Genomic DNA, 13,460 nt, shown 5'->3' on the forward strand with positions numbered 1-13,460 from the left:
CTGACCACCGCACAGTTCACACGGGACTCGAGAGATGCATGTACATTACTATGACTAAGTTCAAGTGACTAGATACAAGGGTGTCGACTCAGCGCAGATCTGGGTTCGAGTCGAGCTGGCTTTCGTTGTTCCTGACCGGGCTCAAGGATGGGCCAGCCACGCTGCTCGCCGGGCCTCCTCTTCAGGCGTGAGCTTCCACGCTGTCCACTCTGAGCCCTGGCCCGGTGACTCTCGCGTAGGGTCTGGCACTGGGCGCCCGTGTACGCGTGCGCGGTGTGCATGGAGAGCTTGAAGCGATGGGTGGAGGTGAGGGCGTTCTGTTGTCAGTCTACACCACAGCTCCCGCTCCGCACCGTCCAGAAGGCACAGGAAGATGCCCATTCTCTTGTCAGCCCCGCGGCTTGGAACCTTGGAAGCTTACCGTGTGGGATCTGACTCCTTGCCCAACGCGTTGGCAATGTCCTCACGAGTCGATGCGCCTGTATTAGATCGAGCAGCGCTAACCCTCACGGTCAGGCAGCACCTGTTGGCGTCGGAGCTCTCGCGGAGGTGCCCATGCCTTGGGTGTTGGCGACTCTGTGGATGCCATCTGCACGTCGCCAGACATGGTGGGTGGGTGAACGCTGACAGCTGGCGAGTTTCGATCTAAGCTTCTGACAAATCCAGGCGGAAGCAACTGTCATGTTCATGATGCGCAACGCTCAATCTGATGACCCAAACCACCGCGCGCGCCGACGCACGCACAGCTATGATATGAATGCCGGATCGCATAGCCCCGTAGGGCAAGAGACACTACCACGCTGTACACTCCTCTACAACCATCCCAGGTGTTTAACGGAGGCGGCTGCACGTCAGCGGGGGTTCATGAAGCCATAGCCCAAGGTACTCACCGGGCCTCACGCTCCGACTCGAGGAGAGCGAGGATGTCGTTGACGCGGACGGGGCCCTTGACGTTGCGGATGATGGAGCGCGAAGTGTCGTCCATGAACTCGACGCGGACCTGGGTGACACCACCACGCGAGCCGGTGCGGCCGAGGACCTGTAGAGGAAAAGCAAGGATCGAGTGGAGAATGGCGAGAGCGCGTGCGTAATCGAGAAGCGGTCGGGAAGCGGTGGGAGAAGGGATGGGGACGTGTGATAAACGGGTCGTGAAGCACGGAAAGAAATTCGGTGTCGAAGAAAGCACAAGGTCAGCATTCACTCTGGGCGGCGAGACAACGATCCCATCCCCTGCGCGCACACATCCTGCTCCTCATCTGTGCGCACCCTCCACACAGAATCCTCCTCGCTGGGATGCGCAGAGCGCGCGAAGCGGTGGTCGGCGTGGTGGTCCACGTCCGGCGCCCACATGCGCGGACCGCCTCGATGCCAGTTCCACCTCTCCGCACGCGATCCTAGCGCATCCACACGCGCATTCGCACCGACGGATGCTCCACGATCGCGCGCACTCCCAGCCCCTTCATCCTGATCTGGCCGCCCGCCATCACTCTGTCCTGCCATCCTTCCGTCTTCCCCATCGAATCCTTCCACCAACGCGCGGGAAACAGCGATCATCGCGACGCGACGCACCTTGAGGACACGAGCGAGCTTGACGGGGGTCTTGCTGGACTCCTGTTGACGTTAGCGACGCTCTCACTACCGCTGGCGGGGTGCTCACCATTTTGTTGTTGCTGGTTGAAGGGAAGGGCTGCCGAGTCTCGTTGACCATCCAACCACCCTTGGCCAGCCAGACCCAGGTGGCAACCGTACACCTTCCCAATCAGGCAAGTCCAAGGTGTCGGAGTTAACGAAAAGTTTAGCGATGATTTCGGGACATGACACCTCATTTTCAACCTTTTTCGTGATAACCCACGTGGAATCGATTCGTGCCTGATTCGCGTCTTGACTTGTTATCATCAAGAGTTCAGTTCCAGGGATCCAGGATCCAGGGAACCACACTTAACCTTGGACCGGGTTACATCATCTACAAACTTGTTGTCATCTTCCCTCCTGATCCTACACCTTCACTCTCCATTTCCACCCCTCTTTCTGTCCGAACAACATGTCTCAGCGCCGCCTTAAGCGCCGCGTACAAGACGTATCGGATGACGACGAATTCGAGGCGCAGTCGCCAGTAAGGCGCCGCGCGCGCAACAGCTCCATGGACGCGTCCCAGTCCCCATCACGAGTCAAGGGCAAAGGCCGGGCCATCGTCCCGGACAGTGACGAAGGCACGGAAAGCGGCGACGACGAGTTTGTCGTGCAACAGGCCTACCGTCCAGAGCTGGAGCGCGGAGAGGACGGGTGAGACACTTCCACCGACCTCATGTTGACAATAGCTACGTTGCCGGCTCGATCGTGCGTGTCAAGATCACGGGTTTCATGACCTACGACCACGTCGAGTTCCGGCCTGGTCCTCATCTCAACATGATCCTAGGGCCTAATGGCACTGGCAAGAGCTCTATCGCCGCTGCCATCGCCATTGGCCTCGGCTTCCACCCAAAGGTGAGGGCGCAGTTTCCTATGGCAGAGAGGGCTTCTTTCCTTCCTTTGTTTTTTTGGGCCGAGCTGACAACAGGTGATGGGCCGCGCACATGATGTGCGCTCATACGTCAAGCAAGGCACAGAGGTCGCCGAGATTGAAATTGAGCTCAAGGGCCATAAACGCAAGGCGAATCCCGTCATCTGGCGCCGGTTCGGACGCGACTCGGACAAGTCGGAGTGGAAGCTCAACAGCAAGGCGTCCACGCGCAAGGAAATTCAGAACCTCATTCAGAGCTTTGGCGTCCAAGCCGACAACCTCTGGTATGCGCTGGCAGTCAAAGCGCCCGCTCGCTGACCCATAGCTCCTTCCTCCCCCAGGATAAGGTCGCCGACTTTGCCAAGATGAACCCCGTCACTGTGCTCAAGGAGACGATGCGCGCGGCGGGTGACCCGCATCTATCACAGTGGCACGAGGACCTGGTCGCAAACGGCAAGACGGCGCGGGAAGTTGAAACCGTGGGTTTCATGTCTTTGCTCTGGTTAACTTGCAGTCTCTCACTGCGAAGACGCAGAGGCGTGACACGCTGCGACTTCAGGTCGACGAACTGGAACCGGAAGTTCGCAACTACGAGCGACAGCAGGGTTTGAAGAAGCAGGTGAGATCCATGGTACAGTCGCAGCTAATGTTAAAGCTCCACATTGCAGAGGTAGAGGCTGCGTCGGTGCTATGGAAGGACTCCATGGCCAAGGCCGCGGAACACAAAAAGGCAGCAAACAAGGTCAAGGAGAAGCTAAAGAGCATGCACCGGCAGCAAGCCCCTCTTCGTGAACTTCAACAGTAAGAGCCGAAGACTTGCCAATGCTCACCGCAGGGCACAAGTGCAGAAGGAAAAGAAGGCACAGGGAGTTCGCGCAAGGCTCGAGGACGGCCTTAGGAGAGAAGCAGCGGATCTCGAGAAGTCTGACCGGTCTCATCGCAGTGCTGTAAGTGCCAAATTGCAGCTTCGTTGACCGAGCGCAGATGCGTCATGCTGATGGTCTCGCCGGCGAACTCGAGGCCGTCAACGACAATGCCAGGGGCATCCGCGACCAGATCAGGAACACGGAGAGCTTAATCCGTAAACAGCAGGAGATCCTCGAAAGCCCCGACTCGGATAAGGAAGCGATTCGATCACAGCTCGACGTCAAACTCAAGGCCCAAGTGAGTAGCAGCATGGGACACCAGCTGACTTTTTAGCAAAAGGCTGGTAGCGACAAGCGAGCGGCAGACGCACAGAGACAGAATCAACATACGGAGCTGGAGCGCATTCGCAGCGAATTGAGCGACATCACCGTCAACATGAACCTTCTCAGCCAAGAGTGAGCCCTTCAGTGTGTGAAATCGTTCTAATCCCCTAGGGAGGCCGAGAACTCCAATGTCGAGGCTCACCGCCGGCGAGCAGTGTTCAACAGTGACCCTTCCATCGAGTTCGCCGTGACGTGGATTGAGAACAACCAAGACAAACTCCGGGACCGCGTGCTCTACCCTCCACTTATGTCACTTAATGTCCCAGACAAGCGATATGCCAAGCTCGTTGAGAACAGCATGATGGGCCCAACTCGAAAGGTATGACATCTTTTCGGTGCTTGTGTTTACCCAGACCTTTGTTTGTCAAAACCAGGAAGATTATTCGACATTGCTCAAGCTTAACAGGATGCGCACTCCGAACGGCGGGGCTGTCAGACTCAACCTTGCTACCATTGAGGCGGCGAATCCTGGCCCGCCCCATGCACCGCCTGACCAAGTACGCCTTTTTGTTCTTTGTGATGCTTGTGTCTGACGCGTTTACAGATGGCAGATCTCGGACTCGATGGCTTTGTTGTCGACTTCATGGAGGCGGAACCTGCCATGCGCACTTTCCTATGCCAAGTTGGTCAACTGGATCGCATCGTGCGTTGTGGCGATTGATCATCTAACAGCAGGGTATCACTCTGAAGCCACACAACCAACTCAGCCCCGAGCGTCTGCTTCGGGCAAACATCCTGACCTGGTTCTCATCAACGCATTTCAGCCGTGCAGTCCAGTCGCGATACGGCAAACGTGATATGCAAATCACGACAAACGCATTACCTGCTGGCCAGCGCTCCTTCCTCGGCATGACTGGTGCGTATTGGTGTATTCCTCATGCTCATGACCAGTGGATCAGGATGCTGTCAAGCGGATCGCCGACCAAATGGCCGACCTTCGGCGACGCCAGCGCGCTCTGGAACAACCGCAAGCCAAGGTCAAGCTTGACATTGAGCAATCCAACGCAAAGATCCAGGCGTTCAAGGATGTCCAAGTGCGTTGTTGGTTTTGGTTCGCAGTAGACGTTAATAGACAGGGTCAATCTGAAGTCGACATCCGGAAGCTGCGCGAGGAGCTCAACAAGTCAGACCTGGCTGGACAGAATCTGGGTGAGCATTCCCTGACAGGAGCCCGTTGACACTACAGAGCGTTATCAGAACCGTCTGAAGGACCTTCGTAGCAGACCAACCGCGGAAGCCCAGCGTAAAAGCCTCCGCGACCAGATCGAAACGCATGCCAAGAGCGCGTTCGAGGCGTGGAAGGACTACATGGTGGGTGGCATGATATCGCTGAGCTGATTCGTCCTGTCGTCGGCCACCAAAATGGTTGACGTCTGTGGAACTCTCGACAAGGGTGTCTTGGTCCAATGCCAGGCTGCAAGTAATCTGCTAGCTGTCGACGAGGTCTCCAACAAGCGTGAAGGGAGAATAGAAACGTTGGGCAAAGAACATGACGAGCGTGAGCATGATTTCCATACTGGCTCTGACTCGCAGACGTGGAGGCACTGAAACGGGCCAAGGACCGCCAGACGTACCTGCTCAACAATGTGAAACAAATTCTCGACCAGATGCCCAACGAATACCGGGGAGAGGCCCAGGCAGCCGGTGCGGTGAGTGACTGGGGCGTTACACGGACTGATAGGAAGAACACGACAAAATCTGTGGAGGAGGCCAGGGCTGCCGTCCACGACATCCAGGCGCAGCTCGAGCTATCTCTCAATGTTGACGGGAATACCATCGAGCGATATCACCGTCTTAAGGACGACGTGAGTTCCACCAAATCCCGTTCAGAGCACGCTGACAACGCAGTTGGAAGCCAAGGAGCACGATGTTTCGACAACCGAGGCGCAGTTTGAGCAGCTCCGTCACGCAGTCTCCTCTATCTTGTCCAACTTCAACCCCGCGCTCGATAGTCTGGTGCAAGAGACGAGTGCAAAGTTTTCGTCGGCATTCGAGCGTATCGGTTGTACGGGCGAGGTGCGCGTTAGTCGCGTACCCGGCAACTACGCCGAGTGGGGAATCGAGATTCTCGTCAGCTACCGCGACGGGCAGGATCTCGAGGTTCTGAGGGCCAGCCGCCAGTCTGGAGGAGTGAGTGCAACGATCTCATCTGAAACTAACCTTTAGGAACGCTCTCTCGCCACTGTCACATACTTGATGAGTCTTTCCGAGATGGCTCGCACGCCGTTCTCGCTCGTCGACGAAATCAATCAGGGAATGGACGCGCGCGCAGAGCGCAGTGTGCACAACCAGATGGTCAAGGTGACCTGCACAGGCGGTGACAACACTGGGCAGTATTTCCTGATCACGCCCAAGCTCCTCACCGACCTCGACTATCACGAGAATATGCGTGTCCTCACTGTCAGCAACGGGTCGTACCTACCCGACTCGGCAGACATCAACTTTGGCGCGCTCTCTGCCCGTCTGGCGACCTACAAGCACAACATGGTCGCGACCAGATAGTCTGTGCCTCATTTGCTCGGTTACGATGTGTGGTTGATATACTAGTGTTGATACAATGGGTTGTGCATGCAGGGTATGAAGATTACGACCATGAAGAGTAGAGTCTAGGGGATGTGAACTGTCACCGAGGGGGAGAAGCAAATGCTTGGAGGCGCAGTCGCCACTGCCTGAGAGACTTCCTCGGCAGCAGCACGGAAAGTGTACGAGCCCGAGGCGAGGAGGATTGCGCCGACGGTGTGGCTCGCACTGTCACCTGGCCCGAGAGAAGGCAGAGTGGCGGCGAGCACGCCGTCGAATGCGACCGTCTTGGGCAGCGGCATCGGCGTTGCAGGTAAGCTGCTCAAGCGGCGGGGCGCCGGGGGCGGGGCGGGGACAGACCACGAGGTATCGGTCGAGGAGGTCGGGAGGGCCTCGAGACGGACATACGGGCGCAGGCTGCGTTCTGTTGTCAGTTTGCGCTGAATCTCCAACTCACCGAGGTGGTTTGTGACAGTGATGTGGAGGTCGACAAAGTCCATGGCCCTAGGCCCGTCGTTGTTGCGTGGAATGACCGAGAGGCTGACGGCTACTTCATTGAGTCTCAGCGCGTCGAGGTGGACGGTTGTGAGCGACTGCTCGCGGAGCGACAGGCGGCCAGCACGGAGCGAGCTGGGCTCGCGCCAGCTGACGTTGACCATCTCGAGCAGGCGCTCACGGTACCAGAATGTCTCGCGCTCGAGGGCGAGCTCGTCGGCCGTCTTCTTCTTCTTGTCGACGACGTACTGCCGCCCTGCAGATGGGATCGGTTGTGCGCGCAGCTCAGCGCTGAGGGACTGTCGTTGGATCGGAAGGACGAGCCGTTCCGTCGCGCCTGGCGGGACGAGACGCGTCACCACCGACCCACTCTCACTCTCGGCCGCTGCTAGCGCTACCTCAAACGGCACGCTGAAGACGTTGCGCAAGTTGATGCAGAAGAGCACGCTGCGGTCGTCGCCGCGGGCAAGTGCACGCTTAAGCTCCTCGTCGCTGGAGGCTGCAAACTTGGTTGACCTCGGCGTGGTCCCGTTCGCTAAGCGTTGGCGCGCCTCGGCCTGCGAGTCGCTCCGCATGCTGGCGAGATCGAGCGCGAAACATTCCAGCGTCCGGTACACTGTAAAGAGCACAGGATACGTCAGTCGACGCGAGTAGAACGTGCCCGACGACTCGGCGCGGTTCACAAAGCCGTAGTTGACGTGAATCGTGCCGTCCGTACTTCATGTCAGCTGTTTCCAGTGATGGAGCTCACCATCCAACCTTGCCCAACACCTGAACCGAGAGCGTCGCTCGGCCGCCGGGAGGAATAGAAAGGGGCGCGGTGTTGTCCCACGTGAACACCGGCTGCTTGGAGATGTCGTAGTCTAGTTCGTACGCTTTCTGCGGCGTTTGTTCCCCGTCCGAGAGGAGGTATTGTGCCTCACGGGTGACCGAGTCCTCGAAGGAGAGCTTGACAAAGTCGACGGGCACAGCCGAGCTGTTCTCGACAGTGATGCGGATCACCGACGTCTCACCGTCGTAGAGCATGACGGTGCCGTGGTTGAGTGACGTCTTCTTGATCCACAGCAGAGGTTGCTCCTCCACTACGGTGCACTCGAGCCACTGCCTGTCATCCTCAGAGACAGGAATGGCATCCGTGCCCAGGGTAACCGATCTCCGAGCCTCAAGTCCTTGCCTCTTGACCTTGGCGAGGTCTGCGAGGGCGGCACTGCGGCGTTTGCTCCCACTCTTCTTTCCTGAGACGTCCGCAATGGGAACGAGGAACTCGGCCGACGAGCCGTCCGCGAGGCGGATGTTGACGCCGCGAACCTGGAGTGCGCCGGGCACAGGCGCATTGCCAGTAACGCGGACCGTCTGGACTGACAACGCTGGGAGCACAAGGGGCAAGGGGTTGGTGACGAACGGCGATCCCGAAGTCCTGCAGGAGTTAGTAAGCACATGTCAATCCACCCACAGGAGAGACAAGTCCTGGATTTCCAAGTCGACCGCGAGCGGGTTTCGGAGGGTGACGAAAACGTCCACCTGCTCGTTGGCAACCAGCACGGTCTTGCCCTGCTCTACAGCCTTCAGGCGAGGATTGTATAGGAACGGGTCCTTGGCACCCTTCTTCTTGTCTGTTGGCACGATCTCCGCACGAGTGTGCTCGAATGGCACCTTGTTAGGCGTCAAGCTGGCAATTTCTACGCTGAGCACCATGCGGCCTGGAATCCACCACGGAAGTGGCCCCATTTCTATGGCGCGCCTTCGCAGAGTGGCAATCGCCTGTACGTAGAGTTTGGACAGCTGTGTCTGGTTCGACTGGTTGAGATACGGATGTAACGAGTGCAGCGCCGAGAGGCAGAGGCGGACGACGCTGAGCTGATCTGACGGTGTAAGCGACCCACAGTGTTGCAACTCACCTGGCAGCGACTCGGCGATGGTGATTGCTTCCTTGATGACCTCAACTTGGAGCTCTGGCCAGCCAAAGTGAGGCTCGTCCCGATTTTCTCTCGGCCTTGAGACCTCGTACTCCTTGCGAGGGTCGCCAAATGATAGGACATCGACGCCGAGGACGGCGCAGATGCGTTCAACGAGTTCGGCGATACCACAGTTACCGTCGGCCGTCTCTTTTCGGCGAGCCACCGCAGCAGGGATCGTCACGCCCAAGCCGTACACCGCCGCACCATCCATTCTGGACGAATCGGCACCCTGTGCTCTCGCAACAGTTTGGGACAGAAGCCGGCGATGTTCTTCGCGGCCCTCGACGACGATCGCGGCTACGAGCTTGAGGACTTCTCTCGTAGCGGCGGCCTCCTTGCGGCCCATCTCGAGCCACCGTGCGATGCGGACGACCTCCACAAACACAGAGAGCTGCTCTGGCTTGGTCATCGCCTTTCGAAACGACGCGACACCAGCCTCCGCGTGTCCCAGAATGGAGTGGCGCGTTAATTGCGACTCAGCGGCTAGCTGGGCCAATGCTAAATGACGCGTGCGAAGGCTCCGGATGTTGCCATCCTCGACCAGGGGCGGGAAGGAACGGGGGAGGGTGTGGGCGATGAGGGACGAGACAGCGATGGAGCCCCAGCCGCCAGCGGCAAAAATGGTGAGGACAAAGTGGCTTATGCGGATACACAGCGCGCTGTAGAGGTAGGCGAGCAGCCCTTCTCCGGTGCCAACTTGGGTTGGAGATGGTGCGACAGGGGGTGGGAGGGACAACGAATCACGCTGAGGTGATGGAGACAGGATCGTCGAGCTGGGAGGGAACGGCAGAGGGGCGCGTGACAGACATGCTAGCGCCGAGAGGTAGTGAGACAAGATCTCGACCGGGATCGGGGATGACGGGAATGGAGTAGAGTGTGTCTGCGGGTCAGCGGGACTTGAAGACTACCCGCTCTACTCACAGATCCGTCTCGGCCTTCCCAAGCCTCGCCGATACCGGCGACCGCTCGTCCTTCGCGGGCCAATGCTTCCCACAGCACGTCCCCAACGACACGCGACTTCTCTGCACCTTCGTCGTAGCACATGATGGCGTCGTTGTACTTGCCGGTGAGGAGGTACATGTCGCCGAGGAGCTTGAGCAGACGACCGCCAGCGATACCAGTCAGGGGAGCCGATGTGAGGCGCGTGACGCTCATCGAGTCCTTGTTCTCCTTGCTGGCAGCGGGAGTACCGGCAGAGGATGCGCGGTTGAAGGGGGACGAGAGCATCGACGAGCGCTTGAAGAGGTTCGCTGACGTCGGCGAAGGTGCGGCGGGGGAGATCGTGCTTGACTGGATTGGAGGGGCAGATGGCCCCTGGACAGAGATGGGACGGCCGCCAGGCGTGAGCGTCCGGGAAGGATGTCTAGTCATTGTCGGGACCGCCGGCATCGAGTTGGTCCTGATCATACCGGAGGATCGGCGACTGTGACTCGGGCTCGCTGACCCAGACGTCGGAGACTGGATGGAGGAGCGAGGTGTCGCTGTGTTCCCTTGTTCCGGAATGCCGCAAAGAGACGGGAGGAGCGTGCTCGACAGCGTCTTCATGCCGGCCTGAGACTCGAGTGATGCAACCTTGGGTCAGGAGCATGAGCGCCGTATCTACCTCACCAGTTCGCCGAGCTCGCCATACACTTCGCCGACAGCTTCTCCTAACAGCTTGGTGACCCAGCTGTCACCACCTTCCGAGGGCGCGTGCCGGATGAAACTAAAGGTGGGCGATCCGCTTCGGGTAATCGACGCCCGCTGTGTACCCAGTGACGACGCACCGGGGGTGTCCCGCCCCGGAGAACGTGGGTCGGCCGCTGACAACTGGGAGGGCACGAGTACGAGGCGCTTGACGAGAGGGAACGCCGATGTCGGGGGCATGATGCCTGCGAGAACCTGGGTGAACGTCTGGGCCCACGCTTGCGCCGCGGCCGTCTTGTCCTGCGTGGGCGTCTCGTTACCGACAGAGTAGCCATTTGCGTCGTCAACGCCAATGCCGATGACGACGAGAGGGAATGCCGACATGCGCAGCAAACTAAGTGCGTTCAGGTGCTTTGAAGGTGGCTGGGAGGGGAACGCGAGCTGAACGGTACTGGCGCCTGCCGCGCGTGAGATTGACGAGCCTGGTGCGCTTGGAAGGAAGCGGCTGCGCGGCGACTCGGGTACCCCACGTCGATGCGCCGGGGATCCCTGGGTTCCGTGCACGATCTCGTCACCGCGCAGTGTATGGTGGTTCCGGAAGAGCTGGGACCAGTGCTCGTACACGGGCTCGAGGAGGGGTTCGGCGCCGTCGCGATGCACTGGAACGAGGAGGACCTGAAGGCGGGCCAGCGCCATTGGGTCGGCGAGGGCGCTGAGCGGCGCCGGCGTGCTCATTGCGACAACTTGCGCGTCAGAGGTGAAGGCTGGAGGAGGGACGCCAACGGGCGGGAGATGGGGTGTGTTGGATAACGTCCAGAGTCGAGATGAGGTTTGAAACGCGGCACGTATGTCATGGCATGCCACGGTGCGCGACGGTTGGCGTGGTGAGGGTAGAGTCCTCACGAGGTGTCCACGTGACAGAGTTGAACCGAATCCTGAGCTGTGCCTTTATCAAAAGAACCCGCTCTCGTCTTACAAGTTAGCAAAATGATGGGCCAAAGATAAAGCTGAACATGGCCGAGTGCTCAATCATTGTGAGACACCGTCAACCTCGATGTTCTGCAACAAGTCCGATGACCCGCCGCCCAGAAGGGTCTGACCCAGTATCTCCCATATTTGTCCTTATTGCACAAACGTGAAGCAAGCTGGCGTAGAGATGGCTCTGGTAGCGACAGCTGCCTGGGTAGGCTGTGATGATCAATGTGACATGGCATACAAGGCTAGAGGAAAGAGTGTCCGCGTAGAGCGAATAAAGCGGGTAGGGCTGGCTTATGCGGTGGCCTCGGCTGCGGTGCGCTTCTTGACCTCCTTCATTGTGGGGTTGCCCTCGACCGGCTCGTGGGGACAGGTGCAGCGGTCGGCCTCGGGGACGCCTGCGAGCGCCTGCTCGATGTGGTTACCTGTCGTCAGAAAAGATGGGATGGGATGGGTTGAAACTCACCACAGCCCCACCAGGTGGGCTTTCCGTCATTGGGGCAAACGGCGCGGCGGCACATTGTTTGTAGATGTGGGTGAGAAAGGGTAGTAGTGGGCGGAAAGGCGTAGAGAGTTGTGTATACAACTTTGGTGTAGCGAGTTGGTTGATTGGGTCAAGTGGTGGTTGTTGATGATGAGAGTTAGAGAAACAGGCCTGATTTACGTTCCGCCACTGGTTTTATTGCCTGTAGCCTGTAGCGGGTAGCCTGTAGCTTTCGATCTGCGGTAAACTGTTGCTTGGGTGGCGACTGGGGCCTACTCAATGAATGCTTTGTCTTCCCTTTGGTGGAGAGATTGTTCATTGCACCAAGTTCAATCGCCGGACCGCCATGACCTCATTACTAGGAACCCTGGTAATACACAGGCAACGAGGCCCGAGGAACAATCTGGGCTCAAGGGTCACTAGTAACTAGGGTATCATCCATGTGGACATCGCGTGAGACCCTCGTGACATTTCCGGTCAGGATATAGCAGGATATAGACTGGTCAAGGAGAAGGGCCGTTTGCCTGGGTATCGCATGACTATTTCCTGATCCGCCCCCAACTGGCCCACTTCCGGCTCGGCATCGGTACCATACCCGGCCATAAGACATTTCTGAACCACCACTGCACAATCATTCATAAGCAGGAGCCTTCCACATGCGACTCCTTCCAATCTCACTCTCTCAAACACCTTAATCATGGACGCCTCTTCCCTCTTCAACGTCAAGGACAAGGTTGTCCTCGTCACCGGCGGTGGTCGCGGTGTCGGCGAGATGGTGAGTGCGTTGGCTTGGGCGTTTGTGCCGAGCCATACCCCTTCAACCTCTTCACTATTCCTTCCCCTCGCCAGTCCTAATCCCAGATCGCCGAGACCTACGTCGCCAACGGTGCTAAGGTCTACATCTCCTCGCGCGATGCCAAGGCATGCGAAGCCACTGCAGCTGAGCTCACTGCCCGCGGGCCGGGCAAGTGTATCGCCATCGCTGGCGACTTGAGCAAGTATGACGAGTGCCAGCGCCTGGCCAAGGAGATCGGCAACCGTGAGGAGGTCCTCAACGTTCTCGTCAACAACTCGGGCGCGACCTGGGGTGCTCCCCTCGCCGAGTACCCGGACGCGGCCTTCACCAAGCTGTTCACCCTCAACGTTCAGCGCGTGTTTACGCTCACGCAGGCGCTGCTGCCCATGATTAAGAAGGGCGCCGACCGTGACGGTGTCGGGCGTGTTATCAACGTGAGTGCTGTTTGCTGACCCCCCAATCCGCCCATTCCGAGCTCACTCATGCTGACCTAAGATCGGCTCGGTGAACGGCCTCACTGTTCCTGCCATGGAGACTTATGCTTACTCGTCATCCAAGGCGGCACTCCACCAGCTCACCCGCCACCTCGCGATGCAGGTCCCCGGCAACGTGACCGTCAACGCCCTCGCCCTCGGCCCCTTCCGGTCCAAGATGATGAAGGCGACACTCGACGCCGCCGAGCAGCATATCGCTGGCGTTCTCCCCTCCCAGCGAATCGGCACCCCCGAGGACGTCGGTGCCGCCTGCCTATGGCTCTCGGGTCGTGGGGGCGAGTGGGTCACTGGTACCATCGTCCCCATCGACGGTGGATCCGTTGCCACCCCTTCGCGTCTCTAGATACCCTGTATGTAGTATA

General features: G+C 58.8%; 5 protein-coding genes across 5 annotated transcripts; 2 read left to right on the plus strand and 3 right to left on the minus strand.

Annotated features, from left to right (window-relative positions):
• Positions 1 to 141: 141 nt before the first annotated feature.
• Positions 142 to 607, minus strand: CcaverHIS019_0308030 (uncharacterized protein; the record flags this gene model as incomplete). Its single annotated transcript, XM_060599290.1, has 4 exons — positions 142 to 317; positions 354 to 382; positions 422 to 479; positions 511 to 607. The coding sequence occupies 4 exons, from the start codon at positions 605 to 607 to the stop codon at positions 142 to 144; spliced, it is 360 nt and encodes a 119-aa protein (XP_060455998.1).
• A 224-nt stretch (positions 608 to 831) lies between these two features.
• On the minus strand, positions 832 to 1,660 carry CcaverHIS019_0308040 (uncharacterized protein; the record flags this gene model as incomplete). The annotated part of the gene is made up of 4 exons (XM_060599291.1): positions 832 to 844; positions 891 to 1,039; positions 1,570 to 1,611; positions 1,658 to 1,660. 4 exons carry the CDS (start codon positions 1,658 to 1,660, stop codon positions 832 to 834), a joined length of 207 nt encoding a protein of 68 aa, XP_060455999.1.
• Positions 1,661 to 2,041: 381 nt separating this feature from the next.
• On the plus strand, positions 2,042 to 6,252 carry SMC5 (uncharacterized protein; the record flags this gene model as incomplete). Its single annotated transcript, XM_060599292.1, has 21 exons — positions 2,042 to 2,283; positions 2,319 to 2,484; positions 2,558 to 2,784; positions 2,826 to 2,979; positions 3,015 to 3,119; positions 3,156 to 3,301; positions 3,336 to 3,447; positions 3,485 to 3,664; positions 3,701 to 3,822; positions 3,862 to 3,999; positions 4,157 to 4,247; positions 4,295 to 4,393; positions 4,426 to 4,606; positions 4,642 to 4,784; positions 4,827 to 4,899; positions 4,937 to 5,061; positions 5,164 to 5,248; positions 5,284 to 5,399; positions 5,436 to 5,555; positions 5,599 to 5,880; positions 5,917 to 6,252. 21 exons carry the CDS (start codon positions 2,042 to 2,044, stop codon positions 6,250 to 6,252), a joined length of 3,243 nt encoding a protein of 1,080 aa, XP_060456000.1.
• A 104-nt stretch (positions 6,253 to 6,356) lies between these two features.
• Positions 6,357 to 11,084, minus strand: TRS120 (uncharacterized protein; the record flags this gene model as incomplete). The annotated part of the gene is made up of 7 exons (XM_060599293.1): positions 6,357 to 6,694; positions 6,728 to 7,482; positions 7,517 to 8,182; positions 8,219 to 8,627; positions 8,664 to 9,603; positions 9,645 to 10,295; positions 10,332 to 11,084. The coding sequence occupies 7 exons, from the start codon at positions 11,082 to 11,084 to the stop codon at positions 6,357 to 6,359; spliced, it is 4,512 nt and encodes a 1,503-aa protein (XP_060456001.1).
• A 1,421-nt stretch (positions 11,085 to 12,505) lies between these two features.
• CcaverHIS019_0308070 (uncharacterized protein) lies at positions 12,506 to 13,441 on the plus strand (the record flags this gene model as incomplete). Its single annotated transcript, XM_060599294.1, has 3 exons — positions 12,506 to 12,583; positions 12,670 to 13,038; positions 13,100 to 13,441. 3 exons carry the CDS (start codon positions 12,506 to 12,508, stop codon positions 13,439 to 13,441), a joined length of 789 nt encoding a protein of 262 aa, XP_060456002.1.
• Positions 13,442 to 13,460: the final 19 nt, after the last annotated feature.

This window comes from Cutaneotrichosporon cavernicola (assembly GCF_030864355.1).
Source record: "Cutaneotrichosporon cavernicola HIS019 DNA, chromosome: 3".
NCBI lineage: Eukaryota > Fungi > Basidiomycota > Tremellomycetes > Trichosporonales > Trichosporonaceae > Cutaneotrichosporon > Cutaneotrichosporon cavernicola.